Source organism: Panulirus ornatus, chromosome 30 (genome assembly GCF_036320965.1).
Source record: "Panulirus ornatus isolate Po-2019 chromosome 30, ASM3632096v1, whole genome shotgun sequence".
Taxonomy (NCBI): Eukaryota; Metazoa; Arthropoda; class Malacostraca; order Decapoda; family Palinuridae; genus Panulirus; species Panulirus ornatus.
The window spans coordinates 16,012,892-16,025,386 of NC_092253.1; the positions used below are offsets into that span (position 1 = coordinate 16,012,892).

The window sequence follows — 12,495 nt, forward strand, 5'->3', positions numbered from 1 at the left end:
CTCTTACCCTTACGTTACTTACTCGATCAAACCACCTCACACCACACATTGTCCTCAAACATCTCACTTCCAGCACATCCATCCTCCTGCGCACAACTCTATCCATAGTCCACGCCTCGCAACCATACAACATCGTTGGAACCACTACTCCTTCAAACATACCCATTTTTGCTTTCCGAGATAATGTTCTCGACTTCCACACATTCTTCAAGGCTCCCAGAATTTTCGCCCCCTCCCCCACCCTATGATCCACTTCCGCTTCCATGGTTCCATCCGCTGCCAGATCCACTCCCAGATATCTAAAACACTTCACTTCCTCCAGTTTTTCTCCATTCAAACTCACCTCCCAATTGACTTGACCCTCAACCCTACTGTACCTAATAACCTTGCTCTTATTCACATTTACTCTTAACTTTCTTCTTTCACACACTTTACCAAACTCAGTCACCAGCTTCTGCAGTTTCTCACATGAATCATCCACCAGCGCTGTATCATCAGCGAACAACAACTGACTCACTTCCCAAGCTCTCTCATCCCCAACAGACTTCATACTTGCCCCTCTTTCCAAAACTCTTGCATTTACCTCCCTAACAACCCCATCCATAAACAAATTAAACAACCATGGAGACATCACACACCCCTGCCGCAAACCTACATTCACTGAGAACCAATCACTTTCCTCTCTTCCTACACGTACACATGCCTTACATCCTCGATAAAAACTTTTCACTGCTTCTAACAACTTGCCTCCCACACCATATATTCTTAATACCTTCCACAGAGCATCTCCATCAACTCTATCATATGCCTTCTCTAGATCCATAAATGCTACATACAAATCCATTTGCTTTTCTAAGTATTTCTCACATACATTTTTCAAAGCAAACACCTGATCCACACATCCTCTACCACTTCTGGAACCACACTGCTCTTCCCCAATCTGATGCTCTGTACATGCCTTCACCCTCTCAATCAATACCCTCCCATATAATTTGCCAGGAATACTCAACAAACTTATACCTCTGTAATTTGAGCACTCACTCTTATCCCCTTTGCCTTTGTACAACGGCACTATGCACGCATTCCGCCAATCCTCAGGCACCTCACCATGAGTCATACATACATTAAATAACCTTACCAACCAGTCAACAATACAGTCACCCCCTTTTTTAATAAATTCCACTGCAATACCATCCAAACCTGCTGCCTTGCCGGCTTTCATCTTCCGCAAAGCTTTTACTACCTCTTCTCTGTTTACCAAATCATTTTCCCTAACCCTCGCACTTTGCACACCACTTCGACCAAAACACCCTATATCTGCCACTCTATCATCAAACACATTCAACAAACCTTCAAAATACTCACTCCATCTTCTTCTCACATCACCACTACTTGTTATCACCTCCCCATTTGCTCCCTTCACTGAAGTTCCCATTTGCTCCCTTGTCTTACGCACTTTATTTACCTCCTTCCAGAACATCTTTTTATTTTCCCTAAAATTTAATGATACTCTCTCACCCCAACTCTCATTTGCCCTTTTTTTCACCTCTTGCACCTTTCTCTTGACCTCCTGTCTCTTTCTTTTATACATCTCCCACTCAATTTCATTTTTTCCCTGCAAAAATCGTCCAAATGCCTCTCTCTTCTCTTTCACTAATACTCTTACTTCTTCATCCCACCACTCACTACCCTTTCTAATCAACCCACCTCCCACTCTTCTCATGCCACAAGCATCTTTTGCGCAATCCATCACTGATTCCCTAAATACATCCCATTCCTCCCCCACTCCCCTTACTTCCATTGTTCTCACCTTTTTCCATTCTGTACTCAGTCTCTCCTGGTACTTCCTCACACAAGTCTCCTTCCCAAGCTCACTTACTCTCACCACCCTCTTCACCCCAACATTCACTCTTCTTTTCTGAAAACCCATACAAATCTTCACCTTAGCCTCCACAAGATAATGATCAGACATCCCTCCAGTTGCACCTCTCAGCACATTAACATCCAAAAGTCTCTCTTTCGCACGCCTGTCAATTAACACGTAATCCAATAACGCTCTCTGGCCATCTCTCCTACTTACATAAGTATACTTATGTATATCTCGCTTTTTAAACCAGGTATTCCCAATCATCAGTCCTTTTTCAGCACATAAATCTACAAGCTCTTCACCATTTCCATTTACAACACTGAACACCCCATGTATACCAATTATTCCATCAACTGCCACATTACTCACCTTTGCATTGAAATCACCCATCACTATGACCCGGTCTCATGCATCAAAACCACTAACACACTCATTCAGCTGCTCCCAAAACACTTGCCTCTCATGATCTTTCTTCTTATGCCCAGGTGCATATGCACCAATAATCACCCACCTCTCTCCATCATCTTTCAGTTTTACCCATATTAATCGAGAATTTACTTTCTTACACTCTATCACATACTCCCACAACTCCTGTTTCAGGAGTATTGCTACTCCTTCCCTTGCTCTTGTCCTCTCACTAACCCCTGACTTTACTCCCCAGACATTCCCAAACCACTCTTCCCCTTTGCCCTTGAGCTTCGTTTCACTCAGAGCCAAAACATCCAGGTTCCTTTCCTCAAACATACTACCTATCTCTCCTTTTTTCACATCTTGGTTACATCCACACACATTTAGGCACCCCACTCTGAGCCTTCGAGGAGGATGAGCACTCCCCGCGTGACTCCTTCTTCTGTTTCCCATTTTAGAAAGTTAATACAAGGAGGGGAGGATTTCTGGCCCCCCGCTCCCGTCCCCTCTAGTCGCTTTCTACGACACGCGAGGAATACGTGGGAAGTATTCTTTCACCCCTATCCCCAGGGATAATATACATATATATATACATATACACATACACATACATACGCACATATACACACACACACAAATACATATATATACATATGAGAAATGTAAGAAACAATTTAGAAAACTGAAACTTCTAGCTTGAAATGAATTACATGATTATTCATAAAGATCATACTTATTTATTTATTTTGCTTTGTCGCTGTCTCCCACGTTTGCGAGGTAGCGTAAGGAAACAGACGAAAGAAATGGCCCAACCCACCCCCATACACATGTATATACATACACGTCCACACACGCAAATATACATACCTATACATCTCAGTGTACACATATATACACACACACAGACACATACATATATACCCATGCACACAATTCACACTGTCTGCCTTTATTCATTCCCATCGCCACCTCGCCACACATGGAAAACCATCCCCCTCCCCCCTCATGTGTGCGAGGTAGCACTAGGAAAAGACAACAAAGGCCCATTCGTTCACACTCAGTCTCTAGCTGTCATGCAATAATGCCCAAAACCACAGCTCCCTTTCCACATCTAGGCCCCACACAACTTTCCATGGTTTACCCCAGACGATTCACATGCCCTGATTCAATCCACTGACAGCATGTCAACCCCGGTATACCACATCGATCCAATTCACTCTATTCCTTGCCCTCCTTTCACCCTCCTGCATGTTCAGGCCCTGATCACACAAAATCTTTTTCACTCCATCTTTCCACCTCCAATTTGGTCTCCCACTTCTCCTCGTTCCCTCCACCTCCGACACATATATCCTCTTGGTCAATCTTTCCTCACTCATTCTCTCCATGTGCCCAAACCATTTCAAAACACCCTCTTCTGCTCTCTCAACCACGCTTTTTTATTTCCACACATCTCTCTTACCCTAACATTACTTACTCGATCAAACCACCTCACACCACACATTGTCCTCAAACATCTCATTTCCAGCACATCCACCCTCCTGTGCACAACTCTATCCATAGCCCACGCCTCGCAACCATACAACACTGTTGGCACCACTATTCCTTCAAACATACCCATTTTTGCTTTCCGAGATAATGTTCTCGACTTCCACACATTCTTCAAGGCTCCCAGGATTTTCGCCCCCTCCCCCACCCTATGATTCACTTCCGCTTCCATGGTTCCATCCACTGCCAGATCCACTCCCAGATATCTAAAACACTTTACTTCCTCCAGTTTTTCTCCATTCAAACTTACCTCCCAATTGACTTGACCCTCAACCCTACTGTACAATAATAACCTTGCTCTTATTCACATTTACTCTTAACTTTCTTCTTTCACACACTTTACCAAACTGATATATATATATATATATATATATATATATATATATATATATATATATATATATATATATATATATATATAAATATATATATATATATAAATGTGAATAAGAGCAAGGTTATTAGGTACAGTAGGGTTGAGGGTCAAGTCAATTGGGAGGTGAGTTTGAATGGAGAAAAACTGGAGGAAGTGAAGTGTTTTAGATATCTGGGAGTGGATCTGGCAGCGGATGGAACCATGGAAGCGGAAGTGGATCATAGGGTGGGGGAGGGAGCGAAAATTCTGGGGGCCTTGAAGAATGTGTGGAAGTCGAGAACATTATCTCGGAAAGCAAAAATGGATATGTTTGAAGGAATAGTGGTTCCAACAATGTTGTATGGTTGCGAGGCATGGGCTATGGATAGAGTTGTGCGCAGGAGGATGGATGTGCTGGAAATGAGATGTTTGAGGACAATGTGTGGTGTGAGGTGGTTTGATCGAGTGAGTAACGTAAGGGTAAGAGAGATGTGTGGAAATAAAAAGAGCGTGGTTGAGAGAGCAGAAGAGGGTGTTTTGAAGTGGTTTGGGCACATGGAGAGAATGAGTGAGGAAAGATTGACCAAGAGGATATATGTGTTGAAGGTGGAGGGAACGAGGAGAAGAGGGAGACCAAATTGGAGGTGGAAAGATGGAGTGAAAAAGATTTTGTGTGATCGGGGCCTGAACATGCAGGAGTGAAAGGAGGGCAAGGAATAGAGTGAATTGGAGCGATGTGGTATACCGGGGTTGATGTGCTGTCAGTGGATTGAATCAAGGCATGTGAAGCGTCTGGGGTAAACCATGGAAAGCTATGTAGGTATGTATATTTGCGTGTGTGGACCTATGTATATACATGTGTATGGGGGGGGGTTGGGCCATTTCTTTCGACTGTTTCCTTGCGCTACCTCGCAAACGCGGGAGACAGCGACAAAGTATAATAAAAAAAAATAATATATATATATAATATATATATATATATATATATATATATATATATATATATATATATATATATATATATATATATATTTTTTTTTGTCGCTGTCTCCCGCGTTTGCGAGGTAGCACAAGGAAACAGACGAAAGAAATGGCCTAACCCACCCCATACACATGTATATACATACGTCCACACACACGCAAATATACATACCTACACAGCTTTCCATGGTTTACCCCAGACGCTTCACATGCCTTGATTCAATTCACTGACAGCACGTCAACCCCGGTATACCACATCGCTCCAATTCACTCTATTCCTTGCCTTCCTTTCACCCTCCTGCATGTTCAGGCCCCAATCACACAAAATCTTTTTCACTCCATCTTTCCACCTCCAATTTGGTCTCCCTCTTCTCCTCATTCCCTCCACCTCCGACACATATATCCTCTTGGTCAATCTTTCCTCACTCATTCTCTCCATGTGACCAGACCATTTCAAAACACCCTCTTCTGCTCTCTCAAGCACGCTCTTTTTATTTCCACACATCTCTCTTACCCTTACGTTACTTACTCGATCAAACCACCTCACACCACACATTGTCCTCAAACATCTCATTTCCAGCACATCCATCCTCCTGCGCACAACTCTATCCATAGTCCACGCCTCGCAACCATACAACATCGTTGGAACCACTACTCCTTCAAACATACCCATTTTTGCTTTCCGAGATAATGTTCTCGACTTCCACACATTCTTCAAGGCTCCCAGAATTTTCGCCCCCTCCCCCACCCTATGATCCACTTCCGCTTCCATGGTTCCATCCGCTGCCAGATCCACTCCCAGATATCTAAAACACTTCACTTCCTCCAGTTTTTCTCCATTCAAACTCACCTCCCAATTGACTTGACCCTCAACCCTACTGTACCTAATAACCTTGCTCTTATTCACATTTACTCTTAACTTTCTTCTTTCACACACTTTACCAAACTCAGTCACCAGCTTCTGCAGTTTCTCACATGAATCAGCCACCAGCGCTGTATCATCAGCGAACAACAACTGACTCACTTCCCAAGCTCTCTCATCCCCCACAGACTTCATACTTGCCCCTCTTTCCAAAACTCTTGCATTTACCTCCCTAACAACCCCATCCATAAACAAATTAAACAACCATGGAGACATCACACACCCCTGCCGCAAACCTACATTCACTGAGAACCAATCACTTTCCTCTCTTCCTACACGTACACATGCCTTACATCCTCGTTAAAAACTTTTCACTGCTTCTAACAACTTGCCTCCCACACCATATATTCTTAATACCTTCCACAGAGCATCTCTATCAACTCTATCATATGCCTTCTCTAGATCCATAAATGCTACATACAAATCCATTTGCTTTTCTAAGTATTTCTCACATACATTTTTCAAAGCAAACACCTGATCCACACATCCTCTACCACTTCTGGAACCACACTGCTCTTCCCCAATCTGATGTCTGTACATGCCTTCACCCTCTCAATCAATACCCTCCCATATAATTTGCCAGGAATACTCAACAAACTTATACCTCTGTAATTTGAGCACTCACTCTTATCCCCTTTGCCTTTGTACAATGGCACTATGCACGCATTCCGCCAATCCTCAGGCACCTCACCATGAGTCATACATACATTAAATAACCTTACCAACCAGTCAACAATACAGTCACCCCCTTTTTTAATAAATTCCACTGCAATACCATCCAAACCTGCTGCCTTGCCGGCTTTCATCTTCCGCAAAGCTTTTACTACCTCTTCTCTGTTTACCAAATCATTTTCCCTAACCCTCGCACTTTGCACACCACCTCGACCAAAACACCCTATATCTGCCACTCTATCATCAAACACATTCAACAAACCTTCAAAATACTCACTCCATCTCCTTCTCACATCACCACTACTTGTTATCACCTCCCCATTTGCTCCCTTCACTGAAGTTCCCATTTGCTCTATATATATATATATATATATATATATATATATATATATATATATATATATATATATATATATATATATATATATATATTTTTTTTTTTTTAATGATCATGTAAGGGTGAAAGTACAAGATATGTGTTTTATGACAGAGGAATAGTAAATATATAGAACAGTGTCATATTTCCTGCCACGACATTGGATGTGGATATTTATCCTCAGCTTCGATGAAACAGATTATAACACTTGCAGCATTTCATAATCAGATTTCATTCATAATCAGCTCAGCAGTGTAACTAACTAAAGGCCTGAATGGAAAGACAGCAGGAAACTTTGCCCTTTGTGATCATACCTTTGCTAGTTATGAAGTGCCAAGTGCCCCTCTTCAATATCCTTTGCAAAATCAAGACAGTTTTTATCTATTAATTTCATATTAGTATTGATAAATAGTAAGGAATCTGATATCAAACTCAGGCCCCATTTTGTTCCCCTTTTTTGTCTTTGCATCTGTGATCTGCCATATACCATTGGAATGTGGCAAAGTTAGGATGAGCTTTGCTAGAGGGCAAGGTTCCTAAAACCATACTGGTAGGAAAAATTCCAAATATCACTCTGAGATTCTACTAGGTGTCCATATTTTATCATTATATTGTCTAGCTTTAGTAGAGTTTTCCTCATGTCAAAATCCAATCTAGTCTTACGAAATATGAGTTTCATATCCTTGAACAAAGGATCAAAGAAAGGCAACCTCTTTTGGAGCTCAACAAATACTGTTTGATAAGAGGAGAGATATCTCAACCTGTAATGCCTATTATTTTCTTCAGAAGAAGACAAAATTGATGCACACTCACTTCCCACACTAACTTGCTCAAAAGGTATTAGATGACTTGTATTGTCAGGATCAATCTTTGATAAATGATCTGCAAACTCTAGTTTGATGAAATTCTTACATATCATCCTTGTCATTTGGATACTTCCATCTTGTAGGATAGCTATCAAGCTGCTTTTGATCTGAAATAATGCATTCATTTGATTAAAGTATCCTAACACATACTTCAAAAAGGTCAGGTAGGCTTTTGATTAGGGATTGTTGAATTCTTCGATAATCATTTCTGCTGAAATTACTATGTCCTCTATTTGGGCCTAGAAAAAAAATGTAATTTTAAAACTTCCCATTGATTCAGAATTCGTTCAATGCAATACTGCATTGCAAGCCATCTTGTGTCAACAAGCCTCAGCATTTTGAGTCTCTCAGCAGAAAGGAATTCCTGTAGTTCACTTAATTCCGCTTGTCTTTTTGAACTTTGACTGAAATTTGCTGGAAAGATATAAACAAAATCCTCCACACTTCTGGGTAAATTTGTTGAGGCTTTACTTTTACTTTTACAATGAAACTCTTATCAGCTTCCACCTGTAACTTTGTTATAACAGTATTGTTTGCTGCCATAGCAATTATGTTACGTAAAGGTATTTATTTCTCTACAAAGCATGACTTCATAACATTAGATAGAGTTTCAGCTGTGCTTCTTGCATCATGAGAAATGCTTTCTAAAAATTGAGTTTTAGCTCTACTTTCATCATCACAGAAATACCTAACCAACACATCTTTAATCTTTAGATGTGTCTGTACCTTTATCTATTAAAATGAAAAACTTGGTATTTCTCAAAATTTCTATCAGTATGCTCTTATCTACCACTGCTATTCCATGTTTCACAATACTTGAACATTTTGTTCTGTATAAATTTGCTCCTTTGATGATATCTGAATCTGGGATACCTAGTTTCAAAGTTTCCACTAAGTGATCTATTGTGTTCATAGAAATGTTATGTTCTGCAAACATACCACTTCAAATAATTTCCAGCTTCTTTATATCATTTTTCAAAGCATTTTCCAGGCTAGGTTCTATAATACCTTGAAAGTATGCTCCAACAGATGGCTGACTTTTGCATTAAGTACATGAAATTTCTTTATATGCTACTCTTCTTATTAAAAAGTATATGAATTATCAATGAATGTTCAAGATTCCTAGGTTTTCAAGAATTTTGCATGGGCATTCCTATGACCCTATGCCTTTGAAAATCAGTCAAAAGTCCCAAGGTTTAGGGACATGTCCCTATGGTTGGTAACACTGATGTAGGTTAAATGGATTTAAGGAAAGAACATTTGTATATATGCTCCTTTGCTGGATGGCGGGGGTTGAATTTTTGGACATTCATAGATATGGATATTCATTGCAAAGGATTATTGATTGATGTAGCTTGCTACTGCATTGAGATGATATGTCTGAGGGCAGTCCCAAAGATGCAGTCATTGATAATATTATTCATTAAAAAAATCTTGCACATAAGATGTTCACAACAATAACGTTTGGACAAAAGTAGAGGAAATTAAATCTTCAAACTTTAACCACTTTTGTCAGGAATAAATTACATGTTTTTGATAAACTGAATACTCAAATATGTCTCATTGAATCTGTTATATACCTGATTATGAGAAAAATGTATGTATTTTTCCCCATTACTAGCTCTAAGTTTTTGCATTTGTGAAGTTTTCATGGTTTGTTCCTGAAGGAAATATAGATTGCCAAGTATGGAACGTGGGACTTTTCAGCATTTCAGTTTAGGATTAAAGCAGTGGTAGTTGTAGATAGTGTTGATTATAATCACTTACCAGATTTTACTACCTGAAGGCATGTGTATGACTATTTTGTGTAACTTACCGAAGTTTTCCAAGAAAGTGATTGCCTCAGCTTAGATTTGATTATCAGATAGTTAAGTTATATAGTTTTAATGTGAAATATCCATGTCTCATTCTCAGAATTGGTAGGAGAAAGTGTATACTTTGAGCTCATTAGGTTTTCTTTAAGTGTGTGAATTTATTCAGCTCCTAAGCTTTTCTGAAGTCACAGATTATCAAATGGGAATATGTAGGGACTCATTAGCCACTTTGAATTCTGTTTGTGGCCTCAGAATGGCTTGCATAAGATTTTCACTTATTTGCATGATTGAAGTATTGGACACATGGAGATAAATCTGCAGTATCATATCTAAGGTTGTTTCTTCTTTCATTATTATTTCTTTGTTAATTGTTTTAATAATATGCTTCCAGAAACATGACATCCCTTTGAGTGCCATTCCATGCCTGCAGTACATGAAGGCTTTAGAAATAGAGAACAGTACTGAAGAAAACAAAGAGAACAATGACCAAGAGAAGAGTGAACAAGAAAGCACAGAAAAGGTAAAAAGAATTAAATGGGTAAATCAGCTCTCTTTGAGGTACCACTAAATTAAAGTCATTGTGAACAGTAAGTTGGTGAACCTGTATATGGCAGTTCTCCAATAATTTGGTTGATTGAGGGCAAAGTCCAAGTGTTTGTATTTGCCTGCTGTTTTGATGCCATGGCCCTTCAGCATCTGATTTTATACAGTTTGTCATGGAATTATAAAGAAAATTTCTTTAAAAAATATAATGTAGAGATGGAAGTGCCAAAAAAGTATGCAAGAAAGAATATGACTATACAGCTGTAGAGAGATCATCCCTACATTACTTTTGATGGTCAAAGAGAATTGGTTATTATGTTTAAAGATGTTGCAGTAACTAACATTCCAACAATTAGGTTATTAGTATGATGATAGTGATGGTTACTAGTCTTTGAAGTATGATTTGTTTAGAAACTTTTATCATTTTCATAAAACTTGTGTGTGAATGCATGCAAAATTTGTTTTTAGTTTGCCATTCTTGGTTTGATGGGAAAGGTACTTATTTTATCCATATACTTCATTTTCACACAGACTTTATTCATCAACATACGCCAGTAGTTACATTCATATGACCACAGATTGTTTATAGTCATTTAATTGTCCTAGTATTTGTCATGTGCCAAAAGTTTATTAATGCATGAATTATAAATGCTCAGAACATGGAAAGATACACTCATTTTATTATATTACATTTGTGTACACTGTAGTGCATTCAAAGCAGAGATAAGAAATGTAAAATGAAAATAACAAAGAATCATTTCATGTGTGGTGGGGTGGTGGCGGGAATGGATGAAGGCAGCATGTATGAATATGTGCATGTGTATATATGTATATGTCTGTGTATACATATGTATGTATATGTTGAAATGTATAAGTATGTATATGTGTGTGTGTGTGTGTGTGTGTGTGTGTGTGTGTGTGGGCGTTTATGTATATACATGTGTATGTGGGTGGGTTGGGCCATTCTTTCATCTGTTTCCCTGCACTGCCTCGCTAATGCGTGAGACAGCGACAAAGTATGATAAATAAATGAATAAAACAAAGAATCAGTATGCCTACGTTGGTTATAAGGTTAATGACCTGGAAAAATCATACTACTGCAAAGCAGAAACAAGAAATAATCAGACAAATAAAGAAATATTATTGCATCTTATTTGGCTGTGAGGTTGGTGACCAAGGCAGATCATGGGCTCCACATTCTATCTGTAAATCATGTGTGGGAGGTTTATGCTAGTGGCATGGGAGGAAGGAAAGATAAATGCCATTTGGAATTCCCATGATGTAAAGACAACCTGCAAATCATCTTGATGGTTGGTATTTTTACATGACAGGTATGTCTGGTTACAATAATAGAAATAAAGAATATACAAAATAACATTTGGAATTCAGATTCTAAGTTTGAAAATCCCCATATTCAAATGCTTTGTGCTGTTAGGATCCAAATTCCAAGACTTATCAAATTTTTCAATATCTGATAATTCAGATTACATGTGAGGGTCAGAGTGATCTGGTGTACTTGAGAATCTCATCACGGGTGTTTTCTGTGCCCACCTGGCAGCAATCTTGTAAATTTTGATGGTACCCCACCACAGCATGGTGCTCTATATTCATGCAAACAAAATGAAGATAGTTATTGATGGCTCAAAATGTGATGTAAGTTTTTCTGTAGCTACTGAAGAAGACTCTCATATAGTAAAACTATCGAAATGATCTTCCTGCCTGAAGAATCTCATATAGTAGAACTGTCGATATAATCTTCCCTGGCTGCACTTGAATTAATTGAGCAATCCCCTCAAGCAGAAATTTGCAGTTTTCATACTCCAATTCCCTGAGTGTATTCCAAGCTGAATGCACCAATACATCCCATAGTTCAAAAAGTCCGAGATTCAATTGTAAGAATTCACCTGAAAGTATGAGTGTTGAATTCTATTGGTTTTGTGGAAATATTGGTGTCACTAATCATGGAGCTGCAGATGCTGAGGCTAAAGCAGCTATATCTAGCAATCAACATATGAAAGTTATACCTCACAGTTATTCTAATGGAATAGATAATCATTTCAGATGTGAATGACAAGCTATATAGGACTTCCAAGCCTGTTCTCTTTTTTGGTGATGATTCCACTTTGCATACTTCTCCTCACATTTC

The 12,495-nt window shown here is 39.1% G+C and overlaps 1 protein-coding gene across 2 annotated transcripts in view; it reads left to right on the plus strand.

Annotated features, from left to right (window-relative positions):
• pasha (partner of drosha) overlaps window positions 1–12,495 on the plus strand; it is a 458,101-nt gene that overhangs the window by 89,666 nt on the left and 355,940 nt on the right. For both annotated transcript variants that reach the window (XM_071679815.1, XM_071679814.1), the window contains exon 3: window positions 10,198–10,326. In XM_071679815.1, the coding sequence (XP_071535916.1) occupies window positions 10,198–10,326 (129 nt within the window). The remainder of the gene's footprint in view (window positions 1–10,197; window positions 10,327–12,495) is intronic.